This window comes from Nuphar pumila, chromosome 12 (assembly GCF_984573655.1).
Source record: "Nuphar pumila chromosome 12, dmNupPumi1.hap1.1, whole genome shotgun sequence".
Lineage (NCBI taxonomy): Eukaryota > Viridiplantae > Streptophyta > Magnoliopsida > Nymphaeales > Nymphaeaceae > Nuphar > Nuphar pumila.
This window is the reverse complement of record NC_143260.1, coordinates 37006732-37021680: the sequence shown is the minus strand read 5'-3', so window position 1 is coordinate 37021680 and position 14949 is coordinate 37006732. Positions and strand designations below refer to the sequence as shown.

Below are 14949 nucleotides of genomic sequence, written 5' to 3'. Positions count from 1 at the left end.
ATGTGAGCATCGTCAATAAAGATAGTGTTTGACACATCAGCATTTTGAACTTGACATTAGGTAAATTTTAATCCTTATGTCTTCTATTTAAGACCATAACTCCATAATGTTTACGGAATATGTTCTCTCTTACCTACACGAGGAAGTAAGACGCAAGTAAACAGTTTTTCTGGTCTATGGGAAAAATCTCTGCCAAAAGATATCTAGAGGAAATACTATGATAAATACAAAAGCTTAGAGCTAAACACATATCGTAGTCCCCAAATATCATGATATTTCAATTATATTGTGCTTTTAGAGTTCTTGTTTTCAAAAGCAAAACGACATTGCTAAAATGTTTTTCACAACAATGAACAGATTTCACTAGAAGGAACATTCATGCTTATATTTTTCAAAAGGCATTGAGATTTCCGAGGAAAACCACTTATTGTCAAATTCTCTTGATAAATCCCTTGTTTATATTATTGTGAGAATCATATTGAGGACAGTTATACAAACATGCACCCACACAAACTAAGAGTTAAGCAGTTATCAGCCTTGGACGTGGATCATAAGATCCACAAACAACTTGACCCAACAAGATCTAGTTATTTACTGAGAAACATTAACTAATTTGAATTTCATTTTAAATCTGATTGAATGGCTTCAGCCATATCTTATGGAAAATCCTGTGGTACTTGTCACTTTTTTGACAGGCAAGCTGGGGATAGCCCCCATGGGACTTGAACCGCAGACCTTTCACTTATAGTCGTGTGATGTTACCGTCCTTGTCCAGCTATCTCATTTGACCCCTATGATAGTTGTATAGAAGTGCAGTAAGAGTATACTTGATTGACATCGCAGTTCCTCCCAGTCTATGGTACCAGGACATGCCATTTTACCCTCCATACCCGTGTTGACATGCATGTCCCCATGTTGACACGCGTCGACACCAGGACACGCCATTTGTGTTCAATTTATAATTTGTAATTATATTTTCAGTTTATAACTTTATATTTTAGATATAACATATATGTTTAGATTATATTCAGTTTATTTTGAATTTATTTTGTATTTATGTGATATATATATGAGTAATGCTCTGGTGCTCTGGGAGTACCTACTCCCACATACTAGAGATCATGGTTGTAGGTTATATCTTCTCAATTAAACCTTATGGATGTACCCAACATAGTTTATTTGATAGGAATCATGCTTTGGATCATGTTTTCTTGACACAAAAATAAGATTTTTTAAGTCATGAAATTTTGATACATTGTGAGCGATTGATTTTTAAAGGTCTTAAAAACATACATGTATGCTATAATCACATGATCCAAAACTTGTTTTCTACTAAATAATGTTTATAGATCATATCTACAGTGTCTGATTAACAAAAAAATGTTTGGAAATTTGAAAATCTAAAGCTTTTATTAGGTGGGAGTAGGTACACCGGGAACACCTTATATATATATATATATATATATATATATATATATATATATATATATATATATATATATATATAGTCGTATCTCCATACTCACATTTTTTGGAATTGCCATGTCATACCCTCCATACCCATACCCATACCCATACCCATACCCATACCCATACCAGTACCCGCACCCGCACCCGCACCCATACCCATACCCAGGTGACATAACTCCCAGTTTGGTGACTACTACTATATTCTACTTGCTGCAGTAGCAGATTAATTGTGGAGATGGAGGTGAGAGGTGTTCGTTAGAGCCCAAGAACCCTACTCAATGTTTGGGGGAGACTTAGTTGATGACCCTATGTTGTTCCTTCCCTTGGGGCCTAGCCATTTATCCTCCTGCAATAATATTTGCTAGAAGAATGTCTGGCAATTCCACCCTTAAGGTAATCGGTTTGAACTGAATTTTATACATACATATATATATGTTTGTGTGTGTGCATTTGCGCCAAAACCATGTTCTTAATGGAGGGTCCAGATCAAAGAAAGTGATTACACTAAAAATTGCTATTTTACCTAGTGGTGGATTCAGGTATGTCAAGCTTGATCTATCGAAGCTATTATTGTTATATATAGTGTAAAATACAACTCATTTCCTTGAAAAATAATAGCATGAAATACATTGGGTTATCTCTGTTTCTATCTTTATTGTGCACTAGATTAGCAAGATGCACACAAATCTCTTAATAAAAGAAACATTAGTACAAACACATATGTACATGCATACATACATCTATATGCATATGTATGTGCATACACAGAGTTAGGATAGGCTAGACTAGTCTAGAATTTGAACTCTAGGTCATGATCCTAAGTCTCTAGGCACCTGATGTTTTAGGTACCAAGGAACACCAAATTGGTCAGGGATGTTCCACATGCATCATGTGTTCATTTTTGACTCAAAACAATGTTGGAAACCCATAAAAATATGGATCCAAACATGTAGGATAAATGCATAATTTATGAATTTATCTCAATTTGAATGTAACTTGGTGGGGTCCCTATCATTTACATGAGCTGAAATTTGGAAGTTTGCGTGGATCATTCTTAACGGATGCTAGTACTTTTGTCACCAGAAACTTGCTGGAATATGGATTTTTAGGCTGTGGTTCAGAATCTAGGTTTTGTACTGGTGGTTAGGGAAGTCTGCAGTACGGGTTTGATCTGGTATTCGACCAGCCCGAGCCGGTTTATTTTTATATTCGTACAGTCATACCCAGACCCCAATTGTTTTGGGATGAAGGCGTAGTTGTTGTTGTTGTTGTTGTACAGTCATACCCAGATTCAGGGGAGTGATTTCACATTCTGCTCTGACTCTCAGCTCGAATCCAATTAGGGAAGATCCAATAAAGTTGGGTTTGCAAATACCTACATTTGAACTGGATATATCCTATTTACATTCCCAACTGGGGTTTGCTTGAATCAGAAAATGTTGCTGAAGAAACATTTATGGTACGTTTGGTTGTGTTTTTGAAAAGTGAAAATACTGTTCAAAAGAGATTCACTTTCAAAATCTCATGAGATTTCAAATCTCATGAGACCTCATGAGAAAGTGAATCTCACACAAATGAGATTCACTTTTTAAATCTCACTTTTGGGGTTCTGAGCCAGCTCACTTTTTATGAGGTTTTCTTTTGGGGTTTTGTGCTAAAAAAGTTTTATGTTTGGTTGCTTTTGAGGTACTGTTCAAATGAGATTCACTTTCTAAATCTCATGTGATTCCAAATCACATGAGATGCAACCAAATGTACCCTCATTGTATTTAAGTTCTCTTCACCATACAGTAAATGTTGATGTCAAAAGTTTTTTCTGCTTAATTTATTTTCTTCCATTAGTAGTCATGCTTAATGTGAATCAAGTAAGAACTACCCATATGTATTTCACATTTGGCTAATGATTTTGGTATTATTTTTTAGGATGCTGCTTTCTCATATGTCCATCAAGGCAAGAGGCAGACAAGGCAGTCAATGCATGCCATAACAAGCGAATGCTGCCGGGGGTAGGTCTCTTGAGTTTCCATGTGATTTTTTGTTTATTGTTACTTCACACTTTTATGTATATTTTGAATTTACACATGCTATATATTCTCATCTATGTACGCTATGGGGGTGGATGAAGTGTTGATGATTCCACTCTTTTGGTTCCGATCTATCTCATCAATGTGAACATAGGATTGATGGATACAACATGAGTGCAGAACACTAACATGCACATTTACCTACCTAGTTTAAATTGTTAAAATAGATACAGTTTGTAATTGAAAGCTTATCAACTATGTATGATTGAGTAAGCCTGTAATGCATAGGCTTAAATTCTAAAGATTTAATTGTTGCCAAAAAGTTGAAAGTCATGCCAACGATATATAACAGAAAGAAGCAGCACAATCTGTGATAAGATCAATTCTCAAGCTTATTTGATAAAGAAAAACTCAATGGGTTGGACATATATATATATATACCACTAGAATATGAGAACTACCTTGTGAACCGTGATTTTCATGAATTTTGTTTTTTTTCTCTTGAATCTAACCCTACTGATGTGATCTGCATGCTTGGTTTTATTAGGACCAGCTCTTGAATCATCCCATTATGACACAAACAAAAAGTTTAAGGCTTTAAAATCAACAGCTCATAATATTCATAAATATTCAAGCATCCAAAAATTGTATTTTTTCATAAAAAATACACGATCCAACAGTTGATTCCTAGCAAATTCATGATGCCGAACACATCTACGGGGTTGGTTTTGCAAAAAAAGTGTTGTAAATGCCCAGTTCACATGATAGTTCTCATAAATACATCATGATACCATACAGTGGTACACACTCTTGTTTGCATGTATGTATTAACCAAATGGTAGATATAACCATACAAATGTATTTAGCATGGTTTATTTACTATGCTAGAAGGTTTTATCATGTCTAATACATTATAAGATCCTATTTTTGAGACATTGAAAATCAACAACTCACAATGCATGAAAATAAGGGTAGTTTAGATATTGTATAAAAAATTATATTTTAGTCAACTTTAACACATGAAAACAATGAATATAACATGTTAAACATGATCAAATGGTTGGATTTTGCGTTTGGAGCCTAGATATATGCAAATCAAGTGTGTCCTACTACCATAGAAGCACTATATATATACAAGGTTAATCTAATATTAAATTAGTTGTGTTTAACATTAGATGAATTCAACCTTATAAAAATGACTAAAATACCTTTAAAATAATGGCATTTTTTGAAAATGCAAGGTTACTTCTTTGGGCATTATAGGTCTTTTGAACTTGGAGGGAATTGAAAAGTCAAACACCTTTTTCAAGGAAGTAATTTTATGACGCTAAAAGTAACATTGTATTTTTAAAAATGCCATTATTTTAATGGTGTTTTAGTCATTTTTATAAGGTTGAATCCATCTAATGTTAAACACAACAAGTTTAATGTTAGATTAACCCATATATATATGTATGTATGTATAAACAACTTAGTTTTATTTGAAAAATCTGACCCTATAGTTGTGATCTACATGGTCTGTTTTGTGGGAGTTGACATTTGGATAGGTGGATTCTGATGTGTGAGCAGGTTTTTCCAGTGATCCAAAATTGACAGCCATAAACACATTGATTTTTTCATCAAAAAAACATGACCCAAGGGTCAATTCCTAATGAATTGACCATGCTGAACACATATGCAGTGTCAGATTGAGTCAAAAGTCAAAACAACTTGCATCATGAGATCTCAGGTTGATTGTAACTGCAAGTGTTTGTATATATATATATATATATATATAAAGAGAGAGAGAGAGAGAGAGAGAGAGAGAGAGAGAGAGAGAGAGAGAGAGAGAGAGAGAGAGAGAGAGAGAGAGATGTAACCAACTCTATGCAGTGCATTTATGACATATCTAGGTCGTTTGAGCAAATTCAAAATTTGGATTATTAATAAAGTGAATATTACAATTGAACTGATGTATCACTGTGTTCCTGCAAGCACATTCAATTGCGAATAGTACTTAGTTCTGCATTATATGTGCACTTGCAAAGTCATTGACAGTGTTTTTACATGCATATGGTTGTTATATATCACAGTTATCTAGAGGATCAAGCTGCAGGCATTTTGCACGACCAAAATGCCATTCATTCAACACTTTGTACAAGCAGTCTTATTAGTCTTTCACAGGATTTTTGTTCTTTTGTCCTTTCAAAAGGTTTTAATGGCTTTCTTTTGTTTGGAATTTGTGTATGTTTGATTCAAGGGAATCTATTCTATTTCAGGCTTCAAGTCCAATGCAAGTGAAGTATGCTGATGGGGAATTAGAAAGACTAGGTGAGGTTTGATATAACAACAAATTCTATTTTACCTTGGATGTATACCTCATGGTTTTATAACTGTTATATGGCATTCTTATCCGCATAGAACACAAGCTTTTCATTGGAATGCTTCCAAAGACTGTTTCAGAAGCTGAGATTTCTACTTTGTTTTCAAAATATGGAAATATTAAGGATTTACAAATTCTGAGGGGTTCTCAACAGACAAGCAAAGGTATGTTCATTTTTGTTTTTTCCGATTTTGTTTCTTTTGGTCTCCTGTGTTAGGAGTTTACATGATTTGAACTTGGATTTAGTTTAGTTTTTAGTTTTTATTTGTAGCATGTTTGCAGGGTGTGCTTTCTTAAAGTATGAGACAAAGGAGCAGGGTATTGCAGCTATAGAAGCTCTCAATGGAAAGCATAATATGGAGGTTTGTGTCTGTGTTACTATCTTTATATCCTAGTGTTCTTGAGACTAAAGAAGCAGTTCAATAGCACTGTATATTTCATGACCACTTTTAATCATTATGTTGAAGGAATCCTGTTACAACAGTAGTACATGGCTTAGCTGAACCTTTCTCCCTTTCTCTTTATAAGTGGATCCATTAGATACTTGTAAGGTTTATAGTTCTCAGCAAATTGGTTCTTGTTTCCTTAATCATGAGATCCTAGTGTTTGCAAGGGCAGAAAAAGAGTGTACTTGATGGTTCTGTAATTGTCCCACCATTGGATATTAAAATGACAAAATCCTTAGATGTGAAACATTTGTGGGCTACACAAAGGATATGATTGTGCATGTAAATCATATCGTAACTATGTGTTAATACTCATGGCAGGGTTGAATGTTAATATTTGTGACTTCTTCTGTGGTGTACTCTAAATCATATTATTAGAGATATCCTTGTCATACAGGAAAACAACCTTTTCTGATAGTGAGCTTTGATTGTTTGTATTTTCAGCAAGAAGTAAGAATCTGCAAGAAAGATTTTGTTTCTCATTCTAACATAGATACAGAATGGAAGGAATATTAACTGGATCATTTGAAAAAGTAAAAAATAGAAGATAAATTTATCATGAGGTGTTGTCTTGTCATTTTTTATTTCATTATCTTTAGTGTCAGGAACCAATGATGCAATCAGAGCTTCCATGTGAAGGATTTATTCATCAGTTTTCCAGTTTTCCTCTGCTTCTTCAATTTGTAGTTCATGTTTTGTAGCAAAGGATTGTTAATATGTATATATACAATATATATACATGTATCTATATGTATACATATTTGTATATGTATATACGTACATGTGTACATATATATTATATATGTAAATATTGTAACTAGTTGTAACTTTTTTTCTCTTTTTTCTTTATTCTTTTTATTTTTTAGTTAGGTTCTTTTTGGACTAGTCAACATAGAGTTGACTAGTCAAAATGTCAAATAGAGTTGTTGGAACAGTCCCAACAACTCTATTTGTAGCCATTGGACTGTTCCAACAGCTCTATTTGAGACTACCTCTTGTGTATAAATAGGGGTGAACCTCCTCCATAGTTGGCAAACTTGGCGAGTCGACTCAGGAATCGCCTTAGTCGACCCGGATCGGATCCTTGGGTCACAATTCAGGACTGCCGATCTAACCCATGATGTAATTTTTTTTATCATATATTTTATTATTTTAATTCACAATTCTTATATAAAGTCACTTGTTATAAAGAATCTAATATTGTTCAATAAAAAAAAAGTTAATAATAATGTATAATTATATGTTTTTGTAACTTAGCTATTGACATATTAGCTTGAAATTTAGTTATTTCCATGTCTTATTCATGTGCTTACACTATAAAATATAGAGTTCTGACGCGTCCGAGTCACTGAGTCAACCCGCTGACTCGGTGACCCGGTAGGGGTTCGATTCTAGCTCGAGTCACAAGTTTGCCAACTATGACCCCCTCATTATTTGTAATGCATTTTTTTGCACTTTGGTGATTAATAAAATATATTTTTTATATTCTTTGTTGTTGAGAACCTTTTTATGGGTTTTTGTGAGTGTGTCGTTAGTGACACTTTTGTGCTTGTCCATTTGATTTATTGGTGGACATTTTGGTTCGTAATTGGAGGATCATATTTCCTCATATGATATCAGAGCAAGGTGCTCTTTGAGATTGAAGAAGGTTCGTTGGCTCATGAAATTGTGTCTCTCTCACGCTCGTGTTGGTGGTTGCAACACAATCTTGCTTTTTTCTTCGTGAAACATCTCAAGTATTCATGTGATCAAGTTGTGCTCTATTGAAGGTTGATTTGTTTGTTGTGCTCATTGATCTAGTCAAGGTTCGTGAAAGTAGTGCTCATACTCTCTCTCTCTCTTCTTACCCTGTAAAAATGGATGACAAAGAAAGTGTCACCATCATGCCCATGAAACTCAATGATACAAATTATGTTATGTGGTCTTCAATTATGAAGCATCACATTTGAGGAAAAAGGTTGTGGGGATTAGTAGATGGTTCCCATTTAGAACCTAAACTAGTTTTCACTAAGGTGGAGAACGAGAAAGAAACCTCTTTTTTCAATGTGAAAAAAAACTAAAGCTATGGCTAATTATGGAAAAAGTGGAAAGAGTGGAGAGTAGGACCTGCCAAGATTATGTTTTGGCCTATCAACAGAGTCAACATCAAAAAGTGCTCTAGCCTTGCGAAATTCGAGCATGCCAACAATGCTTGAGAATACCTCAAGAACATGTATTACCTTAAGAATATTGCACATGTGTACAATTTACAAGACAAAGTTTGAACTATGACTCAATGCAACAAAAGTATTAGAGAATACTATAACGAGTTATCTGAACTATGGGAAGAATTTGCCTTACTTGAACCAAAGTGGCATTCTCCTGAAGATATTGAGCTCGGCCAAAGGCAAATCGATGCAGAACATTTTTACCAATTTGTGAATGGTTTGAGATCGGAATTTGAGTATACTAAATCGGCTCTTTTGCATAAAGGCAAAGTTTCCTCTATTGTTGATACGATAGAAAAACCAAGCATGGAAGATAATAGATTGAAGAAAAATTCTCTTACGAATGATGAAGAATCTGTGTTGGTCGTCGCTAGGCCCAGATCGTATGCTCGTACTTATAGATCACCTCACTTTGGGAAGTAGACAAATGACTATAATAATAAAAAAAAAATCATTTGTCATTATTGTCATGAACCATGGCATATTAAACCTTTGTGCCCAAGCTAAGTAGAAGGGATGAAAAATACTATACGGAGAAGAAAATGTGTAACGCTCCGAAATTTAACGCAAATTTTTAAGGATTTTTTTTTAAGCGGAAACAACTAATAATTCCCGGGTTAAGCATTTCAGAACGATACAGGAAGGTAAAAGCAAACCACACCATTTATTTCCATTTCAATAATAATAAAATCCAACATCAGAGTTTTCACATTGTGAGTCTCAAAAAAAAAATCTCAATCTGAAAGAAAGCAGAACCGCCAGGGAACAAATAAATCAGGTCTTGGTCAGCGCCTCATCCCGCATCGCTCATAGAACTACTCTTCTCCTGAAAATGATAAAAATTATAGGAATTAGACTACCACGTCTAAGTAGAGAAACTGTATTCTTAATGCAGGTAAACCACGGACCTAGTATGTGATGTGGAATTTCAGCTTATTAAGAAGTACACAAAAAGACTATGTAAAAGCAGTAACAGGCATATATTTAAGCAGGCAAACAGATGAGGCAACATTTATAATTAAGCAATTAAAGCCTTATATGCGAAGACAACAATTAAGCAATTAAAGCATATTCTACAACAATAACAACAGTGATGCATAACATTCATGTAGCAAATTATCCTATGAATCTGAGTATCTCAACTCTACACATTTCAGGACTTCATTTTATTACAAGCTCAAAACATGCTGGAAAAATATAAACATGTCTCTCTAGAACTCCACTCACTGTGATACCTAACATGTTCTAATTGATGTTTATCTTTTCTTATCCCGCAGGTACACACGGGCCGAGGCAACCATCACAGAAGAGAATGTTCGGGGGTATATTATTCAACGGTGTTTTATTAACCCGAACATTCTAACTGTGACTGAAATCCCAAAGGAGCGGCCAGTGACCGAGAGAACCTCCCAAAGGCCAAACCAAAACAGGATGCATCCCTAACTTCTGCAGAAGAACAAAGAGCTACCACCTAGGACATATTGGTAGTCCGGGTCCCCCCCCCAACTCCGAGGACTGGGGACCAACGAGTCGCTTTACGCTCGAACCAATTAAACACGTCCCCGGAGTTTTGTACCACCTACCCTCTCCAAGGTAAGCCCGAATCTGAGTGGGTTAATCTTTTCTTTTAATTATTTTCTCGAAGTAGGGGCATTTCCTCAACTTCCTTCTACTATCATAGCAGTAAAATTCTCAACCTTAGTCATTTTACCAAGGTGTATAGAACAATCCCTAATGTTTTTTTTTTTGTCATATGGATTGCATAACCCACTCAAAGTGCTCCGGTGCCTTTAAACCAGTCAAGCACAAAAGTTATTATTTAATTCCTTTACCAACATACTGGAACCAGACCACGTACCTACACTAGGTACTTAACCAGTATCGCCCATTGGGCAAGGTTTCCCAACCAATCCCCTAGCAGGAGGGGATAACCCTGACTAACTTAATCATTTACCCATTTAGTTTACCACTATGTTATTTCCTTTCAATTCGCAATGCACCAAGAAAAAGGAAATTCACGAATTCTGAGTACATACAATACAGTATGTCAATACATAACATCTCTTTGATATGTCTTACTCAATTTCTATATAAAGAGATCAAGGATTCATCTTAAGAATTGAAAACTATCATTGAGCCTAAAACAGGCAACCTTACAGTCCTTGAATTTAACTCCTAATAATTTCTGTCAGTAAGACGTTCCAGCCACTATCTTGAATATCAGCTCTCCAATTGACATTGTTTTTTTTTTTTTTTAACCGAACAACATGCTGTTACAAAGGTACACAAGATCCAATAATAGCTAAAGAATGAGCAGCTGATGAGTTAATTTGATTACTGTACTTATTCAGCACTACATATATGTTATCGTGCAATAGGGCATAATCTGAACGTGTACGTGCAGCAAGGTACAATCAAAAACATGTATATGGGCGATTTATGAAATAGAATATAACAGAAAACCTCTACTCTGTGTTAGGCATGAAGTAACATATAACCAGAAACAATTTTTTTTTCACTCACTGGTCCTGGTATAAAACAACATGGAAGTAACCCTATTACACTAGTGGAGATATAGAACCACAGATGCATGGATGCCAAATACAGACACTTCCAGAATTTAAGGTTTATCAATATAATTAGAGTCAAATGGTGTAATTTCCTTTAAAAAGATTCTTTTATTTATGTCCAATATAATTTTAGCCAGACAATAAGCTTCAATATCATTTAATTTTAAAGAAACTAAGAAATGTTAAAGGCACAAATACCATTAATAAACACATGCTGGATTTAAATTTTTCCAAACTTGTCATGTTTGGCCAAACCATTGCTGATTACAACAAATTGGACATGCTTCAGAATTTCATAAATGTAGCAATCAATCCAAACAGACCATTGCATTAAGATGAGGCATAGCACAGGCAGGAAATGGGGAACACATCTTTTATGGCTGCGTCCATAATACGGAGGTATGATACAGTTAGTTTTTGATATGGCTGAAAATGAACATTTGCTATTGCTTGCATAGTAAGATATAGTAAAGCTAGTTCTTGATATGATTGTAAGAGACGTATGACAAACAATCTCCAAAAGTATGCAGTCATTGTATTCATGTTTGAATTCTTTTGAGAGAAAATATTTACTTGCTTAGAGAAATCCCCAAATCTGGGGTTTCCCGTTTCAACAACAAAAGCCCCCAAATCAATGGGATTTGGTATTGCCGGATTAGGATTTGACAAGAAACCCACCACAACCACGCTCGATCCCAAAAAGAAATCCGAAACCCCCAAGTTGTAGAGCTCGAAGGGAAAACCCCTTGCCAATCGACCGATTTGGGTTTTTGGAAAACCCACACCCCACCAAGCCCATGACTGACCTGAAAAAGGTTACAGACCCTACCATTTTCCGGCGAAGGAGTTGCGGCAGCCACGCAAGGAGGTCGGTCGGCGTCACCCGGCAAAGCTTCGAGCAGCAGTCCTAAAACTCGGAGGGCGATCCGAAAGTTAGAGAGATAGAGAGAGGAAGAGAATGGGATAGCGAGAGAAAGGAGGAAGGGGTTCGGGGGTCCCTCTTTGTAGGAGGGAGGCCACCCGAAAAGGAAGGGAAGTATACCTTTCCGGCGGCTGCGGTGTGCTCCCCCACCTCCCATCTCCTTATGTGTTAGGGTTCAGCTGAACCCTAACACCCGATATCTCAGGGGAGAGGGTTTCCCCTCTCAAAATCTTTTTATCGGGCAACCCATATCGGGTTGCCCCCTTTTTAACCCCTCTTTTCATTTAACAGGGTGTGGGTCGGGTCCGGGTCCGAACCACGACCTGCGATGCCGGATCCGATTGCGGTTTGGATCCGGGTCGTGTGGATAGCAGTGGATCCAGGGGTTGGATCCACTTGGGTCCAACAGTGGTTTTAAAAAAAAATTTTTTAGTACTTATTTATTTATATAGTATTACTAAAATACTCAAATATGCGCATTTTTCTTTTGGATCCGCTAACGGATCCCAGGCCCAATTCACGTTAATTAATTAAATATATATATATATATATATATATATAAATATAATTTCTTTATGCTGCATAAAGTTTGCGATTATTACAAAATGGCTACGGTTGAAATACCTAAAGAGACTAAGGATGATGATACCTCTCAAGGTACATCCATTGGAATAGCTAAATCCTTATCTCAACTGGTGGAAGCTCTTCAACCTCTTTTTAAAGGATCTTCTTCTTCAACTAGAGCCGCAGTCTCATCCTACACCAAGCCCGATAAATTTCCTTGGCTTCTTGATTCTGGTGCATTTTTTCACATGACCCCAAATCATGATATTTTATCCGAATGTTGTAATAACTTAAGTGTATCAAATGTTTCCACTGTCGATGGTACATCTCTTGAAATCAAATGAATAGGAAATTTTGAGAAAAATCTTTCAAATAAAAAAATATTATTCCAAAAATTAGATAATTCTCGATTTAAATTTAAATCTTCTATGTCTCCCAAATATCCGATTATGGTTGTAATATCTCATTTTCTTTAAATGAATGTTGGGTGCAGGCTCGCCAGTCAGGAAAGTAGGTCATAGAGGTCTCTGCTATATGGATTGTTTAGAGATACCCAAAGATACCTTTTTTTGTAATGTCCAAAACTTTTATTTAAATTTATGGCATAGAAGATTAGGATATCCCAATGTATCCAAAATTCAATAATTTCCAAGATTGGAAAAAAATTGTAATATTAATGACTTGTGAAAATTGTGTTCTTGGAAAAATGATGAGATTGCCATTTAATGATGAAACTTTTATTTATTCTAGACCACTTGAGTTAGTTCATTTGAATGTTTGGGGTCCTGCACCAGTTATGTCTAAAGGTGAATATGAATATTATGTTATATTTGTGATTGATTTTACTAGATATACTTGGATTTACTTCCTTAAACATAAATCTTAAGTTTTTCTCACTTTCAAAATTTTCATAAGGTTAAAAAGAAATTTAATAATGATATTTTTACATTTCACACTTATTTAAGGGGAGAATTTTTGTCTAATGAATTTAAAAATTATTTCAACTTACATGGCATCACACATCAAAAATCTTGCCCGCACACACCATAACAAAATGACTTACCTGAAAGAAAACATAGGCATATTATAGAAACTTTAAGAACTTTACTTATTGCTAGTGATGTGCCTAAGGTTTTTTGGGCAAAAGTCATTTTGACCGCTGTCTATCTTATAAATAGAATGCTATTTTCCTCTTTGAAAAATATTTCACCCAGTGAAAAACTTTTAAACTCACTCCTGATTATTCTAGATTAAGAGTATTTAGTTGCAAATGTTTGTTTTAATAAGAATGACACATTTTCTCCTAGAGCTATCTCTTGTGCCTTTCTTGGTTATGCTGATGACCAAAAGAGATATATGTGTTGTGACTAAGACGGGAAAGCTATATACTTCAAGAAATGTAGCTTTTTAGAAAAGAAAAACTTTGATAATGATAAATCTAAGTAACTGGGTATTCTTTTTTGCTTGATCTTGTTTCAAAACTAGACATTGATGATTGTGGTTATAAGTATGATTTTGAGAATGTTAATGAATCAAGAGATATCGAACCTCTTGATGAACTATCCCATTATGATGAAACTTGTATACAATATTCTAGACGGGGAAACCAAAACCCTCCATGTGCACTTGAGAAATTTTCTAACTTTGAAAGTGAATATGAACTCCAAGCTAGGAGATCATCTAGAATATCAAAACCTTCATCGAAATTTGTATCCTATGACTCTTGCTCCTCGAAATACCAAGCATGTATACCCTTGATCCATTCTTGTGTAGAACCGTCATCTTATGGTCAAACCAAAGAAAATTGTGAATGGGTTAAAGCGATTATAATAGAATTAAAAGCATTAGATAAGGCTCCAACTTGGACTATTCAAAACCTTTAACAAGGAAAAAAATCCATAGGTTGTATGTGGGTATATAAAATAAAAGCCAAGAGTGATGGGACCCTTGAGAGATATAAAGCTAAACTAGTTGCCAAAGGGTACTTGTTGGAATTTGTATTTTCAGCCCACATCAACTTTCAGCAGAGAAAGAGATAGAGAAGGACAAGGGATTGCTGCACATAGAAAAGGTCATTGTCGTGACCTAGAAAGGCTCTGTTTATATACATCGATTTACAAAATACTGTGGACGATAATGTCCCTGATTATAAAAACAAAATACAAATATATGCACATGTGCAAATTAGAAATACTAAACATAAAGTATGGATCTAGACCAAACGTAAATCCAGAACCATATCACCTCTTCTTTAACAGCCTCCCTCAAGTTGTGCATGATCTTGAATTATGGACAACTTGCTTTTTAAGAACCAAAAATTATATTTGGTCCGCCCCTTTGTAAACATATCAGCCACTTGATCTTCAGTGCGAATATAGTATGGT

General features: G+C 35.2%; 1 protein-coding gene across 1 annotated transcript in view; it reads left to right on the top strand.

Annotated features, from left to right (window-relative positions):
- Positions 1-14949, top strand: part of LOC149820714 (RNA-binding protein BRN1-like) — a 70802-nt gene that overhangs the window by 802 nt on the left and 55051 nt on the right. The window contains exons 2-5 of the mRNA XM_089983672.1: positions 3394-3476; positions 5753-5804; positions 5895-6020; positions 6139-6218. Of these exons, the coding sequence (XP_089839798.1) occupies positions 3394-3476; positions 5753-5804; positions 5895-6020; positions 6139-6218 (341 nt within the window). The remainder of the gene's footprint in view (positions 1-3393; positions 3477-5752; positions 5805-5894; positions 6021-6138; positions 6219-14949) is intronic.